The following is a 13,977-nucleotide window of genomic DNA, read 5'->3' as shown; positions in this document are numbered from 1 at the left end:
GAGAAAGAAATTATTTTTACTACCTCAAGTAGAAACCTGTCTCTCTGGTCGTTAATAAATTCATGAACAGTCCTTTTCGCATCTGCACCTGTAAAGAAAATTTAAATAGACTTGAATTTAGTACTTTATCTGTCAGAGATGTTGTATGGAATGAAAGTGTTAAGTTGTGATATATAGTCTGTAGTTACTTTTTTTCCTTAAACTATAACTTCCAAAAAAGAAAATTAATAATAGTAATAATAATAATAGTAATTACCATTTATTTTATGCCCAATCATGGTCTGGGAACTTTATTAAACACTTTAAATATATCATTGAATCCTGACAATTATCCAAATGAGGTATTTATTGCTATCTCATCCTGTCTGTGTCCTAAGTCTGAAAGTTGTCAAAAGTCTTGTCCCAGATCACACAGCTCACCAGCAGCAGAGTCGGGGATGTGTCTCCCAGGATATGTCTCCCAAGCCTGGGTTGTACTGAATAAGACTAAATTGGTTTAAATCTTAATGCATGGACAATTCAGAGATACAGAGTTCTCAGGCAAAATGTTTTTGGGGACCACAAACCAAATTTATATCAGAAAAGAACAGGATAACAACTATTTAGCAAACTAAAATAAAAAATATCCTTTATATACAAAGATATGAAAAATTGTGCTCTATAGGTATAATAAGAATTATAATGCATTCCACTGTTGTATATTTAAAAAAATAAAATCAATTAAATACAAAATATAATAAAATGGAAAATACCAAAAATTTCCCTTCAAGTTTTCTTCATTTTGCAAATTTATACATATCCTGCATTTCAATAATGTTTGTTTCATAAAAAGAAACACACAACTAAACATGACACAGAATAAAGTCTCTCAATATAACATAAGTGGAAGTGGAAATAAAACATTTCCTGAATGACCACTGAGCCTGTGCAGCATCAGGAGGCCTAATCTCTTCCTGGGGTCCCATTCACCCATCTCTAACTAGCTGGGGGGAACATGAATAAAGTCCTCACCCTGTCTATGCCTCAGTTTCCTCATCTGTCCAATGAGGATACTAATTGTGGTAGATTCTATTACCCAAATATCAGCTGCTTCTCTATGAGGGATTATCCCCTGCCCTTTTGATGTCAGGTTCGTCCTTGACTCGATTTGGCCATGGAATGGGCATGGACATGTTCTATGTTGCTTCCAAGCAGAAGGTTCAGGAACCACCACCCATTTCTCTTTCCCCCTTTGCTGCAACCCCAGTAACATCCTAGACAGGATGTTTGTTCCTACAGCAGAAGGACAACTGATCGATTGTTTTTATAGTGGAAGATCCAGGGGAAAATAAATATCAAACTTAAAAAGTGAATGAGAACTAAACCGCTGGGACTGGAAGTCACTGAAATTTAGAAGTGGCTTATTACCAAAGCATAACTTAAGTACAACTGTGACTATTTCATAATGGTGCTGGGAGAAGGAAATGAAGCAATGGATCATGAAACATACAGTAACATCCCAACAATTGTTAGCTGCTGTTAAAAACAATACAATTGGAATGGGGAATCATTTAACTTTTTAAGGTCAACACTGATGGCCATGATGATTATTGCAGTCATCAATTAGCATTAGTTGGGTGATAACAAACAACAAACTTTGGAGCCACCCCTAAACTATTTAGTGTCTTCACTCGGCCTTAAGCCAAGGAGATTTTGGTTTGGAATTGCAAGTTATTTTGTGGCTCCTCCCACTTAGTGGATTATGCAATGTGTGTGACCTAGCTTGGCTAGGGAGACTGCTCTCCTAGCTCTGGAATTGGGTGTAACCCATTGGGCCTGGACAGCCCACTTCCTACCTTATTTGGCAGAAGAACATTCTATGGAAAACCTTTGAAGTTTCCCCCATATATAATAAAGCAAATGTGGGGCTCTTGAGCTCTCTTCCCAGTGTGGAAGCTTGACCCCTAAGGTCAAAGAGCCATCCCATCCCCACTTTCTGAAATTACTTTCTGTGTAGTGTGTATGTGTGTGTGTGTGTGTGTGTGTGTGTTTTTCCCCACCACCTTCTTTTCTTAGCTTTATGTTGCAGATAGCTCACTCCACGCAGAGGAAACCCAAATTCCATCGCCCAGTAGGACGTGGGCACCAGGCCTTGATTTGAATTCTGATTCACCAGAAATTCTGGGTGACTCAACCTCACTAAGCCACTTTCATCCTATGCAAAGAGGAGAGGAGGCCAAACTATCTAACAGCATTTTGTTGAGGAATAAATAAAATGCATATCAAAGTCATCAGTGCTTAATGCACAATTATCTTTTTCAATGTATTTTTTTAAAACTTTACATAAGGGAAATCACCAACATTCATAAAACTCGGGAGTCATCTAATGAGCCCCCTTGGACCTGTCAGCTACCTTAACCTTATCAACGATTTGCCAGTCTCATCTGTCGCTCCCCTCCTCAGTTCTTCCCCTCACTGGAATATTTTAAAGAAAATCAACACTCTTGGATCATTTCATCCCTTGAATACCCAGTATGTACTCCTCCTGACCAGGTAATTTTAAAACATGACCATCATACCACTTTCACACTTCACAAAGCCAATTCCTTAATGTGATCCCCCACCTCAGGTGGAAAGGGGGATCCCCCTTTCCACCATTTTTTCCATACAATTCATTTGTTCAAGAAACCAGGCAGATTATCCTGTGGAATTTTCCACATAATGAATCTGGCATATTTCATCCTTGTAATGTTACGTAACATGGTGCTCAGACCCTCATATTTATTCAATTAGACTCAGGTTCAATATATTCAGCATGACCCCTAAGGTCAAAGAGCCATCCCGTATCCACTTTCTGAAATTACTTTCTGTGTAGTGTGGTTTTTTAAATTATTTTTTTAAGAGTCTTATCCACTCTTTTTTTTTCTTTCTTTCTTTTTTTTTTAGTTGTAGTTGAACACAGTACCTTTATTTTTACATAGTGCTGAGGATTGAAACCCAGGACCTCACACATGCTAGGCAAGTGCTCTACCACTGAGCCACAACCTCAGCCCATACTTGGACATTTTTAATGGGAAGAAGAAAAAAACAAAGAATGAAAGTGCTCACTATCGCTTTCATTTGGTCACTTAGGATGGGTCAGCCCGATTGAAAATAAATTTGAATATCCTATCAACTTTTCAGAAATAAGCTCAGTCTACCTGAACGTGGTGGTGACTGGCTGGCTGGGCCGCTGGAATTTTATCCTTCTAATCTAATAAGACTCATAATTGTAGGTTTCCCATTTTGGCTACTCTAGCTATCAGACAGATCTTCCAAGCAAGAGAACTTAGGTGATAAAGCCCTCCTCAAGGTAGCAGTGTGTCTCTCGACCCCAGAGCACCTCCCTCACTCACTGGGGATGTGAAGAGCAGTCTGAAAGCCCCTGAGACAAGCCATTCAGGACTGCTGTTTGATGGTAAAACCAAACTCAGGCTGCCAGTCGCACAGAGAGGAAATGGCACTTCTGCCATGTAGGCAGATGAGCTGTCCATGACACCGAGTTGCCTGTGGACTTCCTTTGCTGGTGACTTAGCACTTTGCTCTTAGTACTGAGTACGTGGAAATAAAATGAATGGGGTCGCTGGCTAACTTTACTCTCAAGTAAGTGTGTTTTCAATCTGAATTCAGGCAGGGAATGTGAGGTTGAAGAATACATAGCAGTTTCATTCAAATCGACTCCTGACTGGAAATAAGAGTCAGAGGGAGATTTAAGGGACAATGTCCCAATGTTTTATCTGTATAACCAGCACAAATGGATAACCCTGCTTCCATGGCTGAGGGAGCCCAGATTGCCCTGGACGACACTAATTTCACTGTTTCCGTTTTTTGAAGTGTCATTTACCCTGTGGCATTTACTTCCAAGACACCAGCGACGTCTTTGTGAAACAATAATGGTGGGCACCCAGGTTGTCTCCTCCGCTATGCTTCCCTAGTTATCCCGAAACTTCCACAGTGGCAACAAGGATTCTTGAAATCCCTCACTTCAGGCAGAATTCTTTCTATGCCACCTGTCATTTTAAATGCCTTGAGGACCTGGGTTCACCATTCTACAGAGGCTAATTCTGAAATACCAGGTGAGATCCAGACATGCCCTAGAACTTGTGGTGAAGTCTCTGGCACCACGTGCCACCATGTCACACAATTCCATGTGCACCTATCAAATTTTCTAAACCATTTCGCTTGGTTTTACGGTTTGGATATGAGGTGTCCCCAAAAGCTCGGGTGTTAATGCAGGAATTTTCAGAGGTAAATGATTTGATGGTGAGAGCTGTCACCTAACCAGTCCATCCTGGTGATAACTGTAGGCAGGTGGGTGCGGCTGGAGGAGGTGGGTCACTGGGGTGTGCTCCTGAAGGTTACATCTTCTCGGTAGGCCCTTCCCCTTGCTCTCTCTGCTCCCTGGCCACCGTGACCCTGAGAAGCTTCCCTTTGCCACACCCATCTTCCATGATGTTCTGCCTCACCTTGGGCCCAGAGTCTTGGAGTCAGCTCACCATGGCCTGGGTCTCTGAAACTCTGAGCCAAAATGAACTTTCCCTCCTCAGAAAGCTGTTCTTGTCTGGTATTTCAGCCACAGCCCTAGGAAGCTGACTAAGGCACATGACTTCTGTTTTGATTACTGAATTCAGAGTCCTTTTCTAAATATTTTTCTTATTCTCTCAAGATTTTCTTTTCAGGGGCTGGGGTTGTAGTTCAGTGGTAGAGCGCTTGCCTGGCACGTGTGAGACGCTGGGTTCGATCTTCAGCACCACATAAAAAAGTAAATGAATAAAATAAAGTTCTAAAAAAATCTTTTTTAAAAAAGATTTTCTTTTCATAATTTTGGAAACTGAAAAGACTTTGGGAGCCAGAGGAAAAACATTTTAAGTTACCACAGCAAATCCTGGGCACTTGATATGGGTCTGTCTGTCCATTCTTCCTTCCTTATATTTTTTTAATTTAAAAAATTGGAAAAAAGATTCATTTATGGGAAAAGATATTATGACTCAATCATAAATCATTAGGCACTTCTTGATCTAATAAGTATGGAATATTCATGTCATTTTTGATACCCAGATTGCCTTCTTTCATAAAACAATTATTACCATTTTGGAGTATTTTAATATGTTACCTTCAAAGGCCATTAAACCCAGTTATGTTTTTGAAACAACAGGCATACTTATTAAATTCTATTAGCTTCCTGATTCTGAATATATGAATTCTACAGCTACTCCATTCTTAGAAAGTTTCTGTATTTCCACAAATAAAACTCAGTATGAATGGCTGGCACCTTTGCCAACTTTAATACTGTATTATTTTGGCAGTGACTATCTTCCTGAGAGCCATGAAAATGAGAATCAGTCTTCTTGGAAAAATATGCTTTCCTGTTTAAAAATAGCTTCTCTCCCAATTCTCAACCCCCTTTTACAGAGACTTTCCCTTAATTATAAGTTAGCATACTTTCTGTTTTTTCTCACCTCCAGAGAAGCACCCAACTCTGAAATCAACAATATTCAAAACAATATTCGGAATCAAAGAGTAACTTAGACTTACCTTCTGTTAATCTGAGAATAAGAATTGGATCCAACCCAAATTTTTCAAATGAGCCATCACCTCTGTCAGAAAGAAGAGCTATTTGGCTCAGGTGTGAACGACTCTTCATTCGGGATGAAAAAGTAGACTTTTGGTAGACTTTCATGCTACGGTTCAAAATTTTTTCCTGCCCAAGTGCAAAGTTTAGAAGAATTTTTAATGTATCCAAGTAATCTTGTTTTCAAATAGAGATCATATATAAAAATGTCATTTGTAATAAATGATATTAACATTAAACCAGCAACCCTCAATTCTTATCTTTGAAGGAATGCATAATTTCCTTCCTATAGAAAACTGAGTATAAATATATTTAAAAATTAATTTTTATTAAATTGTGTTTCACAAATATGAAGAACTGGGAAATGTCCTTCTGCATTTATTTATATATCTTCACAGTTTTATCTTGCCCAAAGTGTTGAGTCCATGAAATTGAAAACCTGAGAGAAAAATAGAAGTCCCAAGTGGACATTTAAAAAAATTTTTTTTAGGCTTCAGATTTCACCCATATTTTCTCAATTTAATTTTGGGAGAAGTTCAACACAACTATATATAACACCTGCGGGAAACCATCACACACAGATGAACCAGTTGTCAAGCATTTCTAGATATTTTTTCATTCTAACAAAGGTAAAGAAAGTCCTTTTGTCAACCTTTGCTCCAGGAGGAAGGAAAGTAAATCTGAAATTCTAGCTGTGACCACACACACAGTGAGAGCAACACTGCAAGGCACACACTGGCATAGCTCTATACCAGATCATTCTGAAATGGTACCCCCTCCTCCACTTTTATCCCGTCTTCCTCCTCCCCACTCCCCAACACATATATTGTCTGTCCACATATCTTGTCAGCTCAGCCAATTTTGACTTCTTCTTGGAGACTCTGCTCCTGTTATTTCAGTGAAGTCTTTGCCTACACATCACCACCACCCTGTTCTCTCTTCTCACCGGTAAAGGTGGGCAGACCTTTGTCTGTGTTTCCTTTGACGCCTCTGTTACAGTAGCCTGTCAACTCTAGGATGCCATTTATTTTAAGAAAGCATTAGCTGGGTGTAGTGGCACATACCTGTAATCCCAGAGGCTTGGAAGACTGAGGCAGGAGGATCACAATTCAAAGCCAGCCTCAGCAATTTAGCAAGGCCCTAAGCAACTCATTGAGACACTGTCTCTAAATAAAATACAAAAAGGGCTAGGGGTGTGGCTCAGTGGTTAAGTGCCCCTGGGTTCAATGCCTAGTGCCAAAAAAGAAGCACTATTATTTTATGTATGGCCAATGACATCCTATCTATGGAAGCTGCATTCCAATTTTAGAAATGCAAAAATGTGAAAAACGTGGGTGTTGTTGGAGTAGGGTACTTTATAGTTGCCATACTGGATTGTAACACCTGTCTTCTGCCATTGGGTGGCGATCTTTGCAGATCCCTGCCTTGTGCTGGGTGTCTCCCCAGGACAGTATGGGGCACACACCATGTAAGTCCTCATATCTGACACCATAAAAATTCATAAGAATGATGAATAAGAGGATATGATTATAACATTAATTGGGATTGTGATTTTTAATAAAAGCTTACCCTTTTCTTTGCTTCCATTTCATTTTCTTTGAAAAGAAAGAGATCTTTGAAAAAGACCTTATATGGTCTGTCCTTTTTGACTGATTCATCTTTTGCTTTTTCTGAATGAAAGAAAGAAATAGAAATAAAGATTTATTATTTTTCCTCTGTTTACCAGAACTATAAGGCTCCTACCAAATGGGGTAGAGTGAGTGGGATGCAGGAGTCTCTAAGAAAGTGGAATGCAGACAGAAATTGCCTCCCTGAGCTGGAATTGGACATGAAGGGCCCAGATCTCTTGGGCAAGATCCCCAGATCCTCTGTTTCCCATGGCACCAAGCACACGGGCTTGGGGAATGAGTTGATAAAACAGAGAGACCTTGCTGGTACGGTGGTTGCGCAACTATGATCCCAAAGACTCTAGAAGCTGAGACAGGAGGATTGCAAGTTCAAAGCCAGCTTCAGCAACTTAGAGAGGTCCTAGTAAGACCCTTTGTCAAAAGAAACATAAAAAAGGTTAGGGACGTGGCTCGGGGATTAAGCACCCGTGGGTTCAATCCCCAGTTACAAAAAATTAAAACAGGCATTTAGCAGAATCATGAGATCATATTTTGAGATGAATATACTATTTCTTCCTATCCTACAGGCACAACTACTGTTACCATTGCCCCACCACTCCCATTAGGAAGACCCTCAGTCCAAATTAGATTGTCTTAGAAAGAAAGTCAGATGTTAACAAGTGCTGGTGAGGATGTGGAGAAACTGGACCCTCAAATGTAACATGGTGCAGCCATTTCTGGGTTTATTTTTTGTGTGTGTGTGTAGGGGGTACTAGGGATTGAACTCGGGGGCACTTGACCACTGAGCCACATCCCCAGCCCTATTTTGAATTTTATTTAGAGACATGGTCTCACTGAGTTACTTAGCACCTCACTGTTGCTGAGGCTGACTTTGAACTCGTGATCCTCCTGTCTCAGCCTCCAGAGGAGCTGGGGTTACAGGCATGCATCACTGTACCCAGCCAATGCAGTCATTCTGGAACATACTCTGGTAGTTTCTAAAAATGTCAAACAGTTGCCATACACCTCACTAATTCTAACATTCGGTATACACCCGAAAGAAAGGAAAACATGTTGACACAAAAACTTGTATATGAAGCTGGGCACAGTGCTGCATGTCTCTGATTCAATCCCAGAGACTCCAGAGGCCGAGGCAGGAGTATTGCAAGTTCAAGGCCAACCTCAGCAACTTATCAAGGCCCTAAGCAACTTAGCAAGATCCTGTCTCAAAATCGGAAATTTTAAAAAGGGCTGGAGATGTAGCTGAGTGGTAAAATACCTCTGGGTTTAGTCCTCGGTACCAAAAACAAAACAAACAACAAAAAACTTGTACATAAATGTTTCAAGCAGTATTATTCATAAGAGCCAAAAGATGGAAACAACCCAAGCATCCAACGCTGAAAAATGATAAACAAAATGTGGTATATCCATACAATGGGAATATTATTTAGGCTTGAAAAGGGATGAAGTACAACATACACTACAACAGGGATAAACCTCGGAAACATATGTTAAACAAAAGAAGCAGGTACCAAAGAACCACATAGGGTATCTTTCCACTTATATGAAATGAACAGAAGAGGCACATCCATGGAGAAGAGATCAGTCTTGCTAGGGATGGTGCAGGGACAGGGGGTAGAATCTGGAGGTCAAAGGATGCAGGGTTTATTTTTAAGGTGATGAAACATTCTAAAATTGGCCATGGTGATGGCTGCACATACCTATGAAAACACTAAAAACCATGAACTTATATACTTAATGAAAAAGAAGGCTGACCATTAAAAATAGAAAAATCAACTATATCTCTGAATGGAATTTTACATTTTATTTATCGAATCTGAAAGAGCAAAAACCCTTCCTTCTCTGTCCTTATTTTTATTGCTTGGAGGTGTGATGCAGGGGACAGAAATCTTGGGGGTTTTTAAAATATCTATTTATGTATTAATTTATTTATTGTGGTGCTGGGGATGGAACCCAGGGGTGTTCTACAACCACTGTGCTACATCCCCAGCCCTTTTAAAAATTTTATTTTGAGACCAAGTCTTGCTAAGTTGCCCAGGCTGTCCTCCAACTTGTAATCCCCCTGCCTCAGCCTCCCTAGTAGCTGGAATGACATGCATAATCACACCTGGCTGAAATTCTGATCTTTAAAAACCAAAAACCAAGACCAGGAATGCTGGCAGCTTGGAGTTGATATCTTAAATCAGAGAGAAAAAGAGAGGGTGACCCACCCCTTACTCCATACCCCTTACCCTTCTATCTCTACCTCACCAAAAAAAAAAAAAATCTCCAAAACTTCCCAGCAGGCTAAGGACCTATGAAGAACCTCTGGTTCTGGCTCTGAATCACTCTGGTTCCCCAGGAATTCTGGCTTAATTGGTCCAGAACATCAGCTTTGGGATACACTGAGAGCCCCCAGGTGGCGGTAATGTGCTGTGAACGGGAGCATCAAAGCTACCTGAGAAAGGGCCATTGTCCAAGGGATGCGGTGGAGGCCATGGGAGTGCCTGGGACTGCAGAAGCCCCAACACGCTGGTTTTGTTTTGTTCTGTTTTTATCAGGGAGAGGGAAAAATCACAGAGTGGAGGTCCTGGGTTCAACACAGAGTGTGGCCGGTTCAGGGAAGGAGGGATCTCGGAGCCTAGAAAACAGGACGCCCTGCACTTGACAGGCAAAGACTGAAGGCGGCTGATTAGTCATCAGCACGGCCCTGGTCTACAACCCAAGGTCACGTAGGACGAGTTCAGGAGTAAGTGAAACAGCAGGGCTTTGTAGTCACAAGAGTGGGGAGTGTCCCCCAGTTCCAGGCTGGATGTGGCCAACTTGTTTGAGTCATTCTGAGGGTTGGCAGAGAAGTGAAATTAGGTTGAAGACTCAGAGGAGTGTGGCCGGTCCAGCTGGTAGAGGAACTAGATGGGTGGAGAGTCCTTCCCTCTGGGTGGGGTTCATACCTGGCAAGAGCAGAGGGGCTTGTGGTTTGGCCTTTGGAAGTGCAGGGAGGCTCAGAGATGTCACGGAAGCACGTGACATTCTAGGCCTTTGTAATCTGTGGAGTAGAGACAACTGAGGGAGGTCCAGCATCTGGGATTGAGGACAGCAGGAGGAGGAAGGAGAATGGCTAACAGGCTAGAGCCTAGCAGAGGGTGACGAGATTGAGGACCCCAAGGGAACCTGGGGCTGGGTGGTTTTGATACCTAATTTTGTGGATTGACAGCACTCAGGAGTGCCTAGATCAAACTGTGTTTCTGAGTGTGTCTGTGAGAGTATTTCCAGATGAGATCAGCGTTTGAACCAGCAGGGTATCATCCCATCCATTGAGGGCCTGAGCAGAACGAGAGGCTAAAGAAGGCCCTTTCTTGTCCTCTCATGGTTTGAGTTGGCATCTCCTCTTGAACCCAGAATGGGACTGACACCATCAGTTCTCCTGGTTCTCAGGGCTTCCGACTTGGATTGAATGACACCACCAACTCTCCTGGGTTTCCACCTTGCAGATGGCAGATCATGGGACTTAGCCTCCATAAGTACTGAGCCAATTTCACCCTAAGTCCATCCAGGATGATTTCATCTCAGGATCCCTGCCTCAATTACTTCTGCAAAGACTCATTTTCTAAATAAGTTCATATTGTCATATGAACTTATTATGAACATATTATTGTCATATGAACATATCTTTTGGGGACCGCATTCAACCTTCTTCATCACCCTATACTCCCAATGGGCATCAGACTCCAACCTAAGCCACAGCCTCTTACCTTATGGAAAACTGAAAACGACTCAAATGCCCGCAGGGGAGTCAATAAAGGAACTATGGAATAGTCACACGATGTGATTCACAGCTGTCAAAATGCATGAACTACAATGTACCATGTAATTTCCAAAAGATGATAGTCTGTAGGCTATCCTTTTAAACAGGTGAAGCCAAAGCAAAAAATATGTTCTTTAAGACTACAAACAGACAATAAGAAAACCCCAGTAATAATCTACACAGGAGTCAACATGGTGGATACTCAAAGGACAGACAATAAGAGATCTGGTATGTAGGTTTTGTCATGGTGTAATTTACCATTAAGAACCCAGTTTTCATGGGTTCTGATGGGTTCAGAGGTCCATATTATATTATTAATATATAACTTACTTGATTTAAAAAGAGGGCCATGGGGAACAGGGAACTGGTACCAAACGTGTTAATGCTCATGCCTCCTATTGTGTTGTCAGTAATAAAGACCTTTGTGTCTGATCCAAGAGTTTTGTAACTCTTCTTGGCATCCATGAAACTAGATAAGCTTAACAACTTGGAAATAGGAGAAACTCTTACGCCCTTCGCAGTTCTTGACACAGTAATCTAGATTCTTTTTAATAAAAAGGCATCATCCAGGGGCTGGGATTATGGCTCAGTGGTAGAGCACTCGCCTAGCACATGCAAGGTGATGGGTTTGATCCTCAGCACCACATAAAAATAAAGATTGTGTCCAACTACAACTAAAAAAAAATTTTTTTTAAAAAGGCATCATCCAATATATATACTACTCTAGTATTCTGCATCTTATTTTTTCAGTTACCAATACTTAGAAATTCTTTTTATATTAGCACATATATGATCATCTTATCCAAAAAGACAGCTGACTAGCATCTCATTCCCTCATATTATGAACTAATCCCACACCAATGGACATGATAAAACAAAGTCAAAATGTTAAAGAGTGGTGAGATAAAACTTTGGGACTTTGCTAACATTCTGCACTGATTGCTGTCAAGAACTGAAGATGAACCAACTTTCCAATCCTTATGTTATGGTTTCGATACGTGATGTCTCCCCGAAGCTCACGTGTAAGAAAATGCAAGAATTATTCAGAGGGTGGAATGGTTGGATTGTGGGAGTTGTAGGTAATCAGTGAATTAATCCATTAATATGGATTAAGTGCGTGGTAACTGTGATAAGGTGGGGAGTGGCTGGAGGAAGTAGGTCACTGGGGGCACGCCTTTGGGGTTTCTTTGTCCCTGGTAAGTGGAGCTCTCTCTGCTTCCTGATGACCATGTCCTGAGCTGCTTTCCTCCACTGCACCCTTCCGCCATGATGTTCAGCCTTACTTGGAGCCCCAAGAAATGGAAACTGCTGTCTGGACTGAGACCTCTGAAATTGTGAGGGCCCCAAATAAACTTTCCCTCTTCTATATTGTTCTTGGGAGGTCTTTTGGGCACAGCAATGGAAAAAAAGCTGGCTAAAAGAGCATGGATATGTGAATGCAAACTTCATTGACTCCCTTCAGTTTCTGACACCTGACGTGCCCACACCTTGCCTTGTCTCCAGCAGTGCTGAGCCACGGCCCCACCCCATGACTTTATGCAATGAAACCTCATTCTGTCTAGTCTCGTTGGATAACACTTGCTTGGTTTCTCACCTGAACTTGTATCTGCTGATTTGCAGATCTATTCTGCACCTGAATAAAACTGCCTCTTCCTTCATTTTAACCTTATCTGTGATTTTTGTTTCATAGACATTATGACTTATCCTAGTCATTTGCTCTTACAAAAAAAAATACTGCATTGACTATTCTTGTACATACACCTTTAATTACATGTGCAAATCTATCTGTAGAATTAATTCCCAAAATGGCCCTTCCTAAATTTTTTTTTAAATTTGATAATGGAGCAGGGGCTACTAGTAGTGTCTCAATATCCACACTCTCTCCTTCTATACAAATATGGTCCTCAATTCTAGCATCCCATATGGGCACCCACAGTAGAGAGTACTTTTCTCAACCTCCTTTGGACCTAGGAATACCCATATGGCTGAGTTCTAGACAAGGGGATGTCAGTGAAAGTGGTGAATGTATCTTCTAGGCATGCTCTTTCCTTCCTTATAGGTAGGAATATGGATGTAATGATTGGTGCAGAAGCAGTCAAACTGGGCCAAGAATAAAGCCCAGTCATGAGCTAGAAGGTGAGCTCCTGATGTGAACTTCCACATGGACCCAGACTCTGTTTACCTGAGAGAGTATGAAAAACCCCTATCATACCTTTAAACCATTGGTTTATATACATGTTTTGTCATTCACAGTCACACCTATTAATTCTAAATACAGAGTGACAAATGGTCCTCTGTATAGGATGTGTATAGAGTAACAGTTCTCTATAGACATTCTTGGTGTTATCCCATCATTAAACTTGGCCAGAATTATAAGTAAAACAAAATTATTTCCTTTTATACTGCTAAATTCTACCTTCTTGTATATTTATAAAGAAGTAGGAGGATCAAGAGAGAAGGGTGGTAAAGGAGAGAAGAGGGCAGATTTGGTAAAGTTATTTGTGTCCTTTCGTATGACACAATTGAGTTAATGATGACAATTTGAGGAACCCCTGATTTGAAGAAATTTTAAAAATCGAAAAGTCAAACAGAATGTTCTCAGCAGACAGTTTATAAATTCTTTCCGCCTTAGGCTCTGGTGCAGCACCCTCCTTTACTCTCCTAGTACCTTATGGAGCCTAACGGGACCAAGCACAAAGGAAGAATTCACTGATTGATTTCTTTTTACCTCCAGAATTCGGTGATGTTGGCAAAACATGTGATGACATTTCGTCTCCTGGACCTGTTCAAAGGAAAGGAAATACATTTTTAAAAAATTCTGTGAACATTGTATAAAGGAACTTAATCCAACTGCCAAGACTCTCAAATGAACTTTCTGGCTTTTTAAAAGCAATGCACACACAAACTCTTTAACCCAGTGATTCCAACCATAGGCACTTACCCCAAGGAAATAATAAAATGACCAGGCAAAAACT

The 13,977-nt window shown here is 40.9% G+C and overlaps 1 protein-coding gene across 1 annotated transcript in view; it reads right to left on the bottom strand.

Moving 5' to 3' along the window:
* The window catches only part of Ccdc38 (coiled-coil domain containing 38), a 38,481-nt gene extending 24,711 nt beyond the window's left edge, over window positions 1-13,770 (bottom strand). Inside the window, exons 1-4 of the mRNA XM_026398326.2 lie at window positions 13,731-13,770; window positions 7,160-7,260; window positions 5,554-5,719; window positions 24-88 (exon numbers count right to left, since the gene is read on the bottom strand). Coding sequence (XP_026254111.2) covers window positions 24-88; window positions 5,554-5,719; window positions 7,160-7,260; window positions 13,731-13,770 — 372 coding nt within the window. The remainder of the gene's footprint in view (window positions 1-23; window positions 89-5,553; window positions 5,720-7,159; window positions 7,261-13,730) is intronic.
* Window positions 13,771-13,977: the final 207 nt, after the last annotated feature.

This window comes from Urocitellus parryii, chromosome 5 (genome assembly GCF_045843805.1).
Source record: "Urocitellus parryii isolate mUroPar1 chromosome 5, mUroPar1.hap1, whole genome shotgun sequence".
Lineage (NCBI taxonomy): Eukaryota > Metazoa > Chordata > Mammalia > Rodentia > Sciuridae > Urocitellus > Urocitellus parryii.
This window is presented reverse-complemented; position numbering and strand designations above follow the sequence as displayed.